A 15,085-nucleotide genomic window follows, 5' to 3' on the forward strand; every position below is an offset into this window, starting at 1 on the left:
TGTTTAAAACAATATTGCACCTCTGGGATGGGCACAAAAAAATAAATAATGAAGCCTAATTATATGCAAACTGCATTTACTGTTATATTTATATTTTTTGTGTTCTCTAAACTTGGCACTTTGATCTGATATTCTGACCCAACAACAAGAGCAGTCATTATTATCATTTTTTGTTCAAACAGGAACTTCTTTTGCTAAGCATGGAATTTTTATTTATTTTGCAAACGTTTTGGTGCAGATAGTAAAAAAGGGAAATTACTCTGTCATTAATGCTAGGGGACTTAATTTGCTTTAAACCGATCTTTCTCATCTTAAACATTACATTTTGAAATTATACTCAATACATAAAAAGCTTGTGTGTTTTACTCTCAGTCACAAGTGAGTCTTGAAGGCCTTGCCTCTCTTGTTCAAAGAATATTGTGTGTTGTGTGTTGACCCCACAGTCCTCACTGTTGATGGCCATCTTGGGGGAGCTGCTGGCCTCGTCAGGAAGCGTGTCCATCAAAGGCAAGGTCGCCTACGTATCCCAGCAGGCCTGGATCTTTTCCGGCAGTCTGCGGCAGAACATCCTGTTTGGTCAGCCCTACGACAAGGCTCGCTTCGACAAGGCCGTGAAGGCCAGCGCTATGCAGAAGGTAGGGCAGTGTGGGTCGCTACTGGGTGGGTTGTTTTGTTTTGTTTTTTATCGATACTTATGTAGTGCCATTGCTGTCATCGATAATTGATAGTCAGTCACGTCCAACAACGACCATCAGAGCAGCAGAGGAGGCATCTGCTGTCCCGACTATCTGGGCTACAATTTGATTACAGTGGAGAGTGTCTTGCCCAAGTTACACACCCACTCTCTCGGCCAAGAGGGTTTTTGGACAGTCGGTGTTGGGATGGTTCCCAAGGCTGCAGCACTAAGAGCCAGTGCAATGTTGCCTCCTAGTTTGAGAGTCATAGCCCATCACAACAGACTAAGCTGTAAATGATTTCCCATTCACTGGAGAAACCATTGATCATACAGCTGTCAGTTTGCTGTTTTCTCAAGGCCTGACTAAGCACGTTGGGTTACGCTGCTGGTCAGGCATCTGCTTGGCAGATGTGGTGTAGTGTATATGGATTTGTCCAAACGCAGTGACGCCTCCTTGAGCTACTGAAACTGAAACTGAAAAACTGTTGGCCTGTAAGCTTGTGTCAGTCTGTGATATAAGATGAGTGTTGGTATAACAGGCCATTATGCATAGCTTATATCACAGTTTGACGTAAGCTTACAGTTGGGCCAACAGCAAGGTGAGATCTGTTTGATCAAAAGTTTCTGCACTGCAATGGGGAGTCATTTACAGCTTAGCCTTTTGCGAAGGACTATGACTCTCAAACCATGAGGCAAAATTGCACTGGCTCTTAATGCTGCAGCCTTGGGGGCTTGTTGGCCTTGGGAACCATCCCAAAAACTGCTGTCCTAAAACCCTCTTGGCCGAGAGAGTGGGGATGTAACTTGGGCAAGACACTCTCCACTATAATCAAATTCCAGCCCAGATAGTCGGGACAGCAGTTGCCTCCTCTGCTGTTCTGATGGTCACAGTCTGACACGACTGGTTTGTCATATGATGTAATAATGTCTGTCTTTCATCAGAGACCAAAGTCGTTGGTGTTTAACAGACACACAGTGAGGATCACAGATGGGGGCGTGGGGGGTGGGGGGGGGGGAGTTTATTTATTCTATTCTTTTTTGGTACTTATATAGTACCTGTCTTCTGTCAGAGACCAGAGTCTTCAGTGCTTTACAAAGACGGTGAGGGCCAGAACTGGGGATTTTATTTTATTTTATGTTATTTTATTTATTTATTGCTACTTGTATAGTGCCTGTCTTTGAGAAGAGACCGACCCCTTGATGCTTTACAGTCATTTGCACAACAGGTTGCAACCAGGGGGAGGAGGGTAGGGGCACAGCAAATGTTGTTTTTTTCTCTTCCGTTACCATTTTCATGATGTTCCCCAACTTGAAACACACTCCCCTCCCAGCTTGAAACACACTCCCCTCCACACTCCCCTCCCAACTTGAAACACACTCCCAACTTGAAACACACTCCCAGCTTGAAACACACTCCCCTCCACACTCCATTCCCAACTTGAAACACACTCCCACCTTGAAACACACTCCCCTCCACACTCCCCTCCCAACTTGAAACACACTCCCACCTTGAAACACACTACCACCTTGAAACACACTCCCCTCCACACTCCCCTCCCAACTTGAAACACACTCCCAACTTGAAACACACTCCCAGCTTGAAACACACTCCCCTCCACACTCCCCTCCCAACTTGAAACACACTCCCCTCCACACTCCCCTCCCAACTTGAAACACACTCCCCTCCCACCTTGAAACACACTCCCACCTTGAAACACACTCCCAACTTGAAACACACTTGAAACACACTCCCAACTTGAAACACACTCCCAACTTGAAACACACTCCCAGCTTGAAACACACTCCCCTCCACACTCCATTCCCAACTTGAAACACACTCCCAGCTTGAAACACACTCCCCTCCACACTCCCCTCCCAACTTGAAACACACTCCCACCTTGAAACACACTACCACCTTGAAACACACTCCCCTCCACACTCCCCTCCCAACTTGAAACACACTCCCAACTTGAAACACACTCCCAACTTGAAACACACTCCCCTCCACACTCCCCTCCCACCTTGAAACACACTCCCCGCCCACCTTGAAACACACTCCCACCTTGAAACACACTCCCACCTTGAAACACACTCCCACCTTGAAACACACTCCCACCTTGAAACACACTCCCAACTTGAAACACACTCCCCTCCACACTCCCCTCCCACCTTGAAACACACTGCCAACTGGAAATACACTCCCCTTTTCTTCTTCTTCTTTGTTCGTGGGCTGCAACTCCCATGTTCACTCGTATGTACACCAGTGAGCTTTTATGCGTATAACCGTTTTCACCCCGCCGTGTAGGCAGCCGTACTCCGTTTTCAGGGGTACACTGATAAGTACATAATTCACCCCACCCGACCACCCCTGCTCATTGTCGTGGTCAGGACCTGGAGATCATGCCGCACGGGGACAGCACGCTGATCGGTGACCGGGGGGTCAGCCTGAGCGGGGGTCAGAGGGCGAGGGTCAGCCTGGCCAGGGCGCTGTACACGGACGCCGACATCTTCCTGCTGGATGACCCACTGAGCGCCGTGGATGCCGCTGTGGGGAGACACATCTTTGAGAAGTACGGGACGCGTCTGGGGGGTGTGAGTGGGGTGTTTCGGGGGGGTGTGCAGGAGGGGGAGTTGTAGGAGGGTACATGTAGGAAGTATGTACAAGTGTATTTCAAGGTGTGTTTTACAGGTGTGTTCAGTGTGTAGGAAGTATGTACAAGTGTATTTTAAGTTGTGTTGTACAGGTGTGTTCAATGTGTAGAAAGTACGTACAAGTGTGTTTCAAGGTGTGTTGTACTGATGTGTTCAATGTGTAGAAAGTACGTACAAGTGTGTTTCAAGGTGTGTTGTACAGGTGTGTTCAATGTGTAGAAAGTACGTACAAGTGTGTTTCAAGGTGTGTTGTACAGGTGTGTTCAATGTGTAGGAAGTACATACAAGTGTATTTCAAGGTGTGTTGTACAGGTGTGTTCAATGTGTAGGAAGTACATACAAGTGTATTTCAAGGTGTGTTCAATGTGTAGGAAAAAAACTGGGTGACATTTAGATTCCCTCAGCACACTCATTGACTGCATGCAGAGGACATCGGAGAGACAGATTTTGATGTGTGTGTGTGTGTGTGTGCGTGTGTGTTTAAGAAATTTAATGAAATAAATACGTATAATGAGAAAGATAAAAGTGCTAATCCATTTGGACAGTGTGTGTGTGTGTGTGTGTGTGTGTGTGTGTGTGTGTGTGCATTCAAGGTGTGTTAGTTGAACAGGTGTGGTTACAGTGTGTTAGTTGTACAGGTGTATTCAAGGTGCGTCATTTGTTTAGGTGTGATGAAGGTGTGTCATTTGTACAGTTGTGTTCAATGTGTGTAATGTGTTCAGGTTTGCTCAAGGTGTGTCATTTGTTCAGGTGTGATTAAAATGTGTCGTTTGTACAGGTGTGATCAAGGTGTGTGATTTGTACATGTGTGATCAGGATGTGTCGTTTGTACAGGTGTGATTGAGGTGTGTCATTTGTTGTTTGTACAGGTATGATCAAGGTGTGTCATTTGTACAGGTGTATTCAAGGTGTGTCTTTTGTGAATGTGTGATCAGGGTGTGTCATATGTGCAGGTGTATTCAAGGTGTTTCGTTTGTACAGGTGTGATTAAGGTGTGTCATTTGTGCAGATGAAAATAGGTGTGTTGTTTGTACCGGTGTGCTGCACATTGTGTCGTTTATGCAGTGTGATCAGGGTGTGTTGTTTGTACAGGTGTGATCAGGGTGTGTCGTTTGTACAGGTGTGATCAGTGTGATCAGGGTGTGTCATTTGTACAGGTGTGATCAGGGTGTGTCTTGTGTCATTTGTACAGGTGTGATCAGGGTGTGTCGTTTGTACAGGTGTGATCAGGGTGTGTCGTTTGTACAGGTGTGATCAGGGTGTGTCGTTTGTGATCAGGGTGTGTCATTTGTACAGGTGTGATCAGGGTGTGTCGTTTGTGCAGGTGTATTCAAGGTGTGTCATTAGTACAGATGAATTCAAGATGTGTTGTTTGTACAGGTGTATTCAAAGTGTGTCGTTTGTGCAGGTGTATTCAGGGTGTGCTGAGGAAGAAGCCCAGGATCTTGGTGACTCATCAGCTGCAGTACCTGACAACAGCTGACTGCATCTTGACTCTGAACGAGGTCTGTAGCACTTAGCACATTTTGTAATTAACGCGTTTCCTTGTGACACATTATTATGATTAGCACATTTATCTGCAACACATGGTATTGTTATAATTTGCACATTTCTCTGCAACACATAGCATTATTATAATTAACACATTTCTCTGCAACACATGGTATTATTATTATAGTTAAAACATTTTCTTTTTCAGTGTGCCAAGTGCATACTGCACATTGGACCTCAGTTAATCGTCTCATCCGAAAAAAACTAGACGCTGAGTTTGATTTTCCAGTCATACTTGGGAGAAAGGGCGACAGCGGGATTCGAACCCCCACACCCTCACAGACTCTCTGTATTGGCAGCTGAGCGTCTTAACCGTTCTGCCACCTTCCTCTATTATCTCTGTCATCTCATCTATCCCTTGACCCGTGGGTGGGTCGTTGGGGCACCATGGATGACTGCCTGGTCAGCTCGCGCCACCTGCCTCGGTCCTCAGCGGCCCTTTGAGTTGTGGCAAATGGCAGGCCCGTCCACTCTTTGATGTTGTCCTCCCACCGCTTTCTCTGTCTGCCTCTCTTCCTCCTCTATTATCAGTGTACGAATAATGGTATCTGCGAGCGCCGATCATGAAGACTATAAACTGAAAGTGAAAATTGTGTGAAGAAGAACTGATGCGGTGCTGACACGCTGTCCATGCTGCAGGGAAAGACCATGGCGATGGGGACGTACGAAGAGCTCAGCAACTCGGGCATCGATTTCGCGGAGATGCTGAAGGCGAACGGGGAGGAGGAAGGGGGGAAGGTTCCGGTGTCTCCTGCGTCAGACCGCGACGCCCCCAGCTTCGTCAGTTACCTGTCTCAGGTGTCCCTGGATTCCGTCGGCTCTGATTTTGAGGTAGGTGTGTTGGTGTGGGTAGGTTGTGTTGTGTGTGTGTGTGTCGATTGGGGTGGGTGGGGGGGGGGGGGGGTCGAGAGGGGGGGGGGGGGAGCGTTTGTGGGTGTGTGTGTTTTATGTGAGTGCGTGTGTGTGTGAGAGATACCCCAATTATCATCAGCTACCTGTTCCAAGTGTCTCTGGATTCCGTTGGCTCTGATTTTGAGGTCTTTTTTGTGTGGGCAGATTGTGTTGTGTGTCTGTGGAGGGGCCGGTGGGGGTGGGGGGGGGAGGGTAGTGGTTGGGGGGTGGCATTTGTGGGGGTTGGGTTTTTTTGTTGTTGTTTGTTTCTTTGTGGGTGTGGTGAGTGTGTGTTTTGTGTGTGTGAGTGAAATTGGGAGAGAGGAAGACAGAGAGAGAGAGAGACAGAGAGAGGCACAGAGAGAGCTAATTTAGACTCTAGATATTGTCTTCCATGCCATGTTAAGCCGAGGCCAGTGAGACTTTAGATATTGTCTTGTATGCCATGTTAAGCTGGAGCCAGTGAGACTCTAGATATTGTCTTGTATGCCATGTTAAGCCGGAGCCAGTGAGACTCTAGATATTGTCTTGCATGCCATGTTAAGCCGGAGTCAGTGAGACTCTAGATATTGTCTTGTATGCCATGTTAAGCTGGAGCCAGTGAGACTCTAGATATTGTCTTGTATGCTATGTTAAGCCAGAGTCACTGAGACTCTAGATATTGTCTTGCATGCCATGTTAAGCCGGAGTCAGTGAGACTCTAGATATTGTCTTGCGTGCCATGTTAAGCTGGAGCCAGTGAGACTCTAGATATTGTCTTGCATGCCATGTTAAGCTGGAGCCAGTGAGACTCTAGATATTGTCTTCCATGCCATGTTAAGCCGAGGCCAGTGAGACTCTAGATATTGTCTTGTATGCCATGTTAAGCTGGAGCCAGTGAGACTCTAGATATTGTCTTGTATGCCATGTTAAGCCGGAGCCAGTGAGACTCTAGATATTGTCTTGTATGCTATGTTAAGCCGGAGCCAGTGAGACTCTAGATATTGTCTTGCATGCCATGTTAAGCTGGAGCCAGTGAGACTCTAGATATTGTCTTGCATGCCATGTTAAGCTGGAGCCAGTGAGACTCTAGATATTGTCTTGTATGCCATGTTAAGCCGGAGCCAGTGCAGCTGCCAGAGGAAGAGGAGCGCCAGAAGGGCACGGTGGGGATTAGGGTGTACGTGGAGTACTTCAAGAACGGGGCTGGCTGCTTCAAATTCTTCCTCCTCATCTTCTTCAACCTGGTTGCCCAGGGTACCTACATCATGAGTGACTGGTGGCTGTCGATTTGGTGAGTGTGTGTGTGTGTGTATGTGTGTGTGTGCACGTTTGTTCTCTTGTTTAACGTCTATCCACAATTCAGATTTAAGTGTGTGTGTTTGTGTGTGTGTGTGCGTTCATTCTTTTGTTTCATGTCCATCCACAATCGTGATTTAAGTGTATGTGTGTGTTCATTCGTTCTTTTGTTTTATGTCTGTCTACAGTCGTGATTTAAGTGTGTGTGTGTGTTCGTTCGTTCTTTTGTTTCACATCTATCCACAATCGTGATTTAAGTGTGTGTGTGTGTGTGTGTGTGTTCGTTTGTTCTTTTGTTTAATGTCTATCCACAATCATGATTTAAGTGTGTGTGTTTGTGTGTGTTCGTTCTTTTGTTTAATGTCTATCCACAATCATGATTTAAGTGTGTGTGTGTGTGTTCGTGCGTTCTCTTGTTTAACGTCTATCCACAGTCGTGATTTAAGTGTGTGTGTGTGTGTTCATTCATTCTTTTGTTTCACGTTTATGCACAATCATGATTTAAGTGTGTGTGTGTATGTGTGTGTGTGTTCGTTTGTTCTTTTCTTTAATGTCTATCCACAGGGGGTGTGGGGGGGACTGATGTTTGATGCTGATGTTTAATTTAGTTATATTTCAGTTCAGTTCAGTTCAGTTCAGTTCAGTTACTCAAGGAGGCATCACAGGGTTCAGACAAATCTGAAAACGCTACACCACATCTGCTAAGCAGATGCCTGACCAACAACGTAACCGAACGTGCCTAGTCAGGCCTTGAGAAAAAAGAAAGATACATAAATGAATAACTTATAAGTCATCAATGTAATGAATAGATAAATTAAATCAAATTAATAGATAAATCTATAGATAAAATATGATGAAAATAACTAAGTAAATAGATAAAGAAATAAAATTAAATGTAGGAAAAAAGTACATGAACAGTGACAATATTGATAAATGGATAAATAGATACACAAATTATTTTCCTTCTTTGTTTGTGGACTGCAACTCCCACGTTCACTTGTATCTACATGAGTTGGCTTTTTTGTGCATGACCGTTTTTACCCTGCCATGCAGGCAGCCTTCATTTTCGGGGGCATAAGCAAAAAAATAAGCAAATAAATGCAAATAAACTCATATTTAAAATGAATTGAATTTTTTTAAATCCCCAAACCGTCCAACCCCCATACATCACTCACTCAGGTCCAATGCGGAAGAGACCCGCATCGCGGCCCAGAACCGGCATGACGCGCTGCTCTCCATGGGGATCAACCAGACCAACGTGACCATTCCGGACGTGGACAGTCACGTCAACATCTCCATCTTCACAGGAATCATCGTGGCCGTCTTCGTCTTCGGCATGGTGAGGGCGCTGCTGTTCTTCAAGGTGGCGGTGGACGCTTCGCAGACGATGCACAACGCCATGTTCAGTCGGGTCCTGAGATGCCCCATCGGTTTCTTCGACACCAACCCCGTCGGTCTGTTACTCCAGGGGGTTATTTAGATCATTTTCGTTATCATTTATCTGTTTATTTAAATTATTTTTGGTAATCATTTATCTGTTTATTTTGATTATTTTCGTTATCATTTATCGATTTATTTAGATTATTTTTGGTAATTATTTATCTGTTTATTTAGATTATTTTCGTTATCATTTATCTATTTAGATTATTTTTGGTAATCATTTATCTGTTTATTTAGATTATTTTCGTTATCATTTATCTATTATTTAGAGTATTTTTGTAATCATTTATCTATTTTTATTATTTTCATTATCGTTTATCTATTTATTTAGATTATTTTTGTAATCATTTATCTGTTTATTTTGATTATTTTCGTTATCATTTATCTATTTATTTAGATTATTTTTGGTATCATTTATCTGTTTATTTTGATTATTTTTGTCATCATTTATCTATTTATTTAGATTATTTTTGCAGTCATTTATTTGTTTATATCGTTGCAATATTTTGTATATTTATTTAGATTATTTTTGCAATCATTTATTTAGATTATTTTTGCAATCATTATCATTTATTTTGATTATTTTTGCAATCGTTTATTTCGATTATTTTTGCAATCATTAGATTATTTTTGCAATCGTTTATTTCGATTATTTTTGCAATCATTAGATTACTTTTGCAATCGTTTATTTAGATTATTTTTGCAATCAATAGATTATTTTTGCAATTTAGATTATTTTTGCAGTCGTTTATTTAGATTATTTTTGCAATCAATAGATTATTTTTGCAATCGTTTATTTAGATTATTTTGCAATCATTTCTTTAGATTATTTTGGCAGTCATTTAATTATTTATTTATTTTGATTATTTTTCCAATTATTTTTCCAATCTTTTTTTTTTGGATACAGTGATTGAGGCATGATTCACAGTTCAGAGAAACGGAATCTTGCCTGGCGTAATGTCATGAACACTGCAGTCAGTCTGTCCAGCGTTTTATTCTGTTTTATTGATGAATAAATAATATGGATGTTTGCTTAGCCCCTGTCCTCTTTCCGATACTGAATGACCATTCGCTATCTCTCCCCCAGATCCCCTCCTCCCCCCCCCAAACCCACCCAGCCCTCCATTCCTCCCAGCCCCCCAGCCCCCTGACAGGGAGCTCAAAGTGCTTCACAATAAACATTAGCCCTTTCACTGCCATTCAGTTTAGAGTGCTACAAACACAGAAGATATGGTGTCTAATAATAGCTGGGGATTCCCCCCAGCGATGTGTGGAAAATATGGCCTGTTCTACCACCGAACATTAAGAGCAGTAGGTTCATGGATAAAAGACCCATGATCTGATCACCCTTCAGTGACATGGGTCCTCTACCTAGGCGCTGCATAAATGCGAGCTTGGCAGTGAAAGGGTTAAACACACACACACACACACACACACACACACACACACACACACATTACTTATAAAAGGAAGAAGAAAAAAAGAGAGAGAGAAAAAAAAACCCGACCCCTAAAAAATCAAGTGTTACATCATGACAGTTCAGTATGATTTGTAAACACCAGTGGCAAAACTGTGCTTTCAGCTGACCGTGATTGTGTAAAGTTGTGTTGCTGCAGGTCGAATCCTGAACCGCTTCGCCAAAGATGTGGGCCACATGGACGACAATCTGCCCATCACCTTTTTTGACTTTATACAGGTACGCACCTGCCTTGACCCTTTACCTTTGTGTTATGAATTCTCTTTGAGCAACGAACAGCTGCTCTTGTCTGTTTTGGGGCCCTTCTCTGAATGGTACCCCATGGTGTGTGACATGGTGTGTGCTGTGTAATGTGTGACATGGTGTGTGCTGTGTAATGTGTGACATGGTGTGTGCTGTGTAATGTGTGACATGGTGTGTGCTGTGTTGTCGGTGCTTCCTGATTATCGTGCTGTGCTGTGGTGTGTGACATGCTGTGTGCTGCGTAATGTGTGACATGGTGTGTGCTATTTTGTGTGACATTGTGTGTGCTGTGTTGTGTAATGTGTGGCACGGGGTATGCTGTGTTGTCAGTGCTTCCTGATGATCGTGGGCATTGTGCTGTGCTATGGCGTGTGACACGGTGTGTGCTGTGTAATGTGTAACATGGTGTGTGCTGTGTAATGTGTAACATGGTGTGTGCTGTGTTGTGTGACGTGTTGTGTGCTGTGTAATGTGTGACACGGTGTGTGCTGTGTAATGTGTGACATGGTGTGTGCTGTGTTGTGTGACATGGTGTGTGCTGTGTTGTGTGACATGGTGTGTGCTGTGTAATGTGTGACATGGTGTGTGCTGTGTAATGTGTGACATAGTGTGTGCTGTGTTGTCGGTGCTTCCTGATTATTGTGGGCATCGTGCTGTGCTGTGGTGTGTGACATGCTGTGTTCTATTTTGTGTGACATGGTGTGTGCTGTGTAATGTGTGGCACGGTGTGTGCTGTGTTGTCAGTGCTTCCTGATGATCATGGGCATTGTGCTGTGCTGTGCTATGGTGTGTGACATGCTGTGTGCTGTGTAATGTGTGACACGCTGTGTACTGTGTAATGTGTGACACACTGTGTGCTGTGTAATGGGTTACACAGTGTGTGCTGTGTTGTCAGTGCTTCCTGATTATCGTGGGCATCGTGCTGTGCTGTGGTGTGTGACATGCTGTGTGCTGCGTCATGTGTGACATACTTTGTGCTATTTTGTGTGACATGCTGTGTGCTGTGCTGTGTAATGTGTGGCATGGTGTGTGCTGTGTTGTCAGTGCTTCCTGATGATCGTGGGCATTGTGCTGTGCTGTACTATGGTGTGTGACATGCTGTGTGCTGTGTAATGTGTGACATGGTTTGTGCTATGTTGTGTGACACAGTGTGTGCTGTGTTGTCAGTGCTTCCTGATGATTGTGGGCATTGTACTGTGCTGTGCTATGCTATGCTATGGTGAGTGACATGGTGTGTGCTATGTAATGTGTAACATGGTGTGTGCTGTGTAATGTGTGACACGGTGTGTGCTGTGTAATGTGTGACATGGTGTGTGCTGTGTTGTCAGTGCTTCCTGATGATCGTGTGCTGTGTGCTGTGCTATGGTGTGTGACACGGTGTGTGCTGTGTAATGTGTGACACGGTGTGTGCTGTGTTGTGTGACATGATGTGTGCTGTGTAATGTGTGACATGGTGTGTGCTGTGTAATGTGTGACATTGTGTGTGTGCTGTGTAATGAGTGACATGGTGTGTGCTGTGTAATGTGTGACACGGTGTGTACTGTGTTGTGTGACATGGTGTGTGCTGTGTAATGAGTGACATGGTGTGTGCTGTGTTGTGTGACATGGTGTGTGGTGTGTAATGCGTGACACAGTGTGTGTGTGTTGTGTAATGCTTGACACGGTGTGTGCTGTGTAATGCATGACACGGTGTGTGTGCTGTGTAATGCGTGACACGGTGTGTGTGCTGTGTAATGCATGACACAGTGTGTGCTGTGTAATGCGTGACACGGTGTGTGTGCTGTGTAATGCGTGACACGGCGTGTGCTGTGTAATGTGTGACATGGTGTGTGCTGTGTTGTGTGACATGGTGTGTGCTGTGTAATGTGTGACATAGTGTGTGCTGTGTTGTGTGACATAGTGTGTGCTGTGTAATGTGTGACATAGTGTGTGCTGTGTTGTGTGACATAGTGTGTGCTGTGTAATGCATGACACAGTGTGTGCTGTGTAATGTGTGACACGGTGTGTGTGCTGTGTAATGCGTGACACGGCGTGTGCTGTGTAATGTGTGACATGGTGTGTGCTGTGTTGTGTGACATGGTGTGTGCTGTGTAATGTGTGACATAGTGTGTGCTGTGTTGTGTGACATAGTGTGTGCTGTGTAATGCATGACATGGTGTGTGCTGTGTAATATGTGACACGGTGTGTGTACTGTGTAATGTGTGACACACTGTGTGCTGTGTAATGGGTTACACAGTGTGTGCTGTGTTGTCAGTGCTTCCTGATGATTGTGGGCATCGTACTGTGCTGTGCTATGGTGTGTGACATGGTGTGTGCTGTGTTGTCAGTGCTTCCTGATGATCGTAGGCATCGTGCTGTGCTGTACTATGGTGTGTGACACGCTGTGTGCTGTGTAATGTGTGACATGGTTTGTGCTATGTTGTGTGACACAGTGTGTGCTGTGTTGTCAGTGCTTCCTGATGATTGTGGGCATCATACTGTGTGCTGTGCTATGGTGTGCTATGGTGAGTGACATGGTGTGTGCTGTGTAATGTGTGACACGGTGTGTGCTGTGTAATGTGTGACGTGGTGTGTGTTGTGTGCTGTGTAATGTGTGACATGGTGTGTGCTGTGTTGTCAGTGCTTCCTGATGATTGTGGGCATCATGCTGTGTGCTGTACTATGGTGTGTGACACGGTGTGTGCTTTGTAATGTGTGACACGGTGTGTGTGCTCTGTAATGTGTGACATGGTGTGTGCTGTGTAATGCATGACACGGTGTGTGTGCTGTGTAATGCGTGACACAGTGTGTGCTGTGTTGTCAGTGCTTCCTGATGATCGTGGGCATCATGCTGTGTGCTGTACTATGGTGTGTGACACGGTGTGTGCTTTGTAATGTGTGACATGGTTTGTGCTGTGTTGTGTGACGTGGTGTGTGTTGTGTGCTGTGTAATGTGTGACATGGTGTGTGCTGTGTTGTCAGTGCTTCCTGATGATCGTGGGCATCATGCTGTGCTATGGTGTGTGACATGGTGTGTGCTGTGTAATGTGTGACATACTTTGTGCTATTTTGTGTGACATGCTGTGTGCTGTGCTGTGTAATGTGTGGCATGGTGTGTGCTGTGTTGTCAGTGCTTCCTGATGATCGTGGGCATCATGCTGTGCTATGGTGTGTGACATGGTGTGTGCTGTGTAATGTGTGACATGGTGTGTGCTGTGTTGTGTGACATGGTGTGTGGTGTATAATGCGTGACACAGTGTGTGTGTGTTGTGTAATGCTTGACACGGTGTGTGCTGTGTAATGCATGACACGGTGTGTGTGCTGTGTAATGCGTGATACGGTGTGTGTGCTGTGTAATGTGTGACACGGTGTGTACTGTGTTGTGTGACATGGTGTGTGCTGTGTAATGCGTGACACGGCGTGTGCTGTGTAATGTGTGACATGGTGTGTGCTGTGTTGTGTGACATGGTGTGTGCTGTGTAATGTGTGACATAGTGTGTGCTGTGTTGTGTGACATAGTGTGTGCTGTGTAATGCATGACATGGTGTGTGCTGTGTAATACGTGACACGGTGTGTGTACTGTGTAATGTGTGACACACTGTGTGCTGTGTAATGGGTTACACAGTGTGTGCTGTGTTGTCAGTGCTTCCTGATGATTGTGGGCATCGTACTGTGCTGTGCTATGGTGTGTGACATGGTGTGTGCTGTGTTGTCAGTGCTTCCTGATGATCGTAGGCATCGTGCTGTGCTGTACTATGGCGTGTGACACGCTGTGTGCTGCGTAATGTGTGACATGGTTTGAGCTATGTTGTGTGACGTGGTGTGTGTTGTGTGCTGTGTAATGGGTTACACAGTGTGTGCTGTGTTGTCAGTGCTTCCTGATGATCGTGGGCATCGTACTGTGCTGTGCTATGGTGTGCTATGGTGAGTGACATGGTGTGTGCTGTGTAATGTGTGACATGGTTTGTGCAATGTTGTGTGACATGGTGTGTGTTGTGTGCTGTGTAATGTGTGACATGGTGTGTGCTGTGTTGTCAGTGCTTCCTGATGATCGTGGGCATCGTGCTGTGTGCTGTGCTATGGTGTGTGACATGGTGTGTGCTGTGTAATGTGTGACACGGTGTGTGCTGTGTAATGTGTAACATGGTGTGTGCTGTGTTGTGTGACATGGTGTGTGCTGTGTAATGCATGACACGGTGTGTGTGTGTGTGCTGTGTAATGTGTGACACGGTTTGTGTGCTGTGTAATGCATGACACGGTGTGTGTGTGTGCTGTGTAATGCGTGACACGGTGTGTGCTGTGTTGCCAGTGCTTCCTGATGATCGTGGGCATCGTGCTGGTGGCAGGCATCGTCAATCCCTGGGTCTTCATCCCCACCACCCCCCTCATCCTGCTCTTCTTCTACATCCGTCACTACTACCTGTCCACGTCCCGCAGCGTCAAGCGTCTGGAGGGCACCTGTCAGTCTGTTTGGGCTGTCCTGTCTGTCTGCTCTGTCTGTCTGTCTGTCTGCTTGTTTGTCTGTTCTGTTTCCTGTCTGTCTGTCTGTCTGTCCTGTGTGATTGTCTGTCTGCTTGGTTTTCTGTTTTGTCTGTCTGCTTGTCTGTCTGTCTGTCTGCTTGTTTGTCTGTCATGTCTGTCAGTCTGTCTGATGGTAACTTGTGAGTCTGTCTGTCTTTCTAGTTCTGTCTGTCTGTCTGTCTGATGGTAACTTGTGAGTCTGTCTGTCTGTTTGCTGTTGCTGCTACTGCTGATATACGCTGTTGAAATAAAACACCAAAAACAAACAAACAAACAAACAAACAAAAAACAAAACATGCTGATCAGGTCTTGAGAAGGTACCCAAGATTTGTTTAAAAACACTGATATTAATTAGACCAAATGAAATAATTCTGTCA

At 45.1% G+C, this 15,085-nt stretch overlaps 1 protein-coding gene across 6 annotated transcripts in view; it reads left to right on the plus strand.

The window, feature by feature from the left end:
* Nucleotides 1-15,085, plus strand: part of LOC143275324 (ATP-binding cassette sub-family C member 4-like) — a 135,403-nt gene that overhangs the window by 100,916 nt on the left and 19,402 nt on the right. For all 6 annotated transcript variants that reach the window (XM_076579337.1, XM_076579338.1, XM_076579339.1 and 3 more), the window contains 8 exons: nt 444-635; nt 3,065-3,246; nt 4,737-4,833; nt 5,519-5,710; nt 6,868-7,043; nt 8,228-8,502; nt 10,105-10,184; nt 14,497-14,647. In XM_076579337.1, the coding sequence (XP_076435452.1) occupies nt 444-635; nt 3,065-3,246; nt 4,737-4,833; nt 5,519-5,710; nt 6,868-7,043; nt 8,228-8,502; nt 10,105-10,184; nt 14,497-14,647 (1,345 nt within the window). The remainder of the gene's footprint in view (nt 1-443; nt 636-3,064; nt 3,247-4,736; nt 4,834-5,518; nt 5,711-6,867; nt 7,044-8,227; nt 8,503-10,104; nt 10,185-14,496; nt 14,648-15,085) is intronic.

Source organism: Babylonia areolata, chromosome 30 (genome assembly GCF_041734735.1).
Source record: "Babylonia areolata isolate BAREFJ2019XMU chromosome 30, ASM4173473v1, whole genome shotgun sequence".
NCBI lineage: Eukaryota > Metazoa > Mollusca > Gastropoda > Neogastropoda > Buccinidae > Babylonia > Babylonia areolata.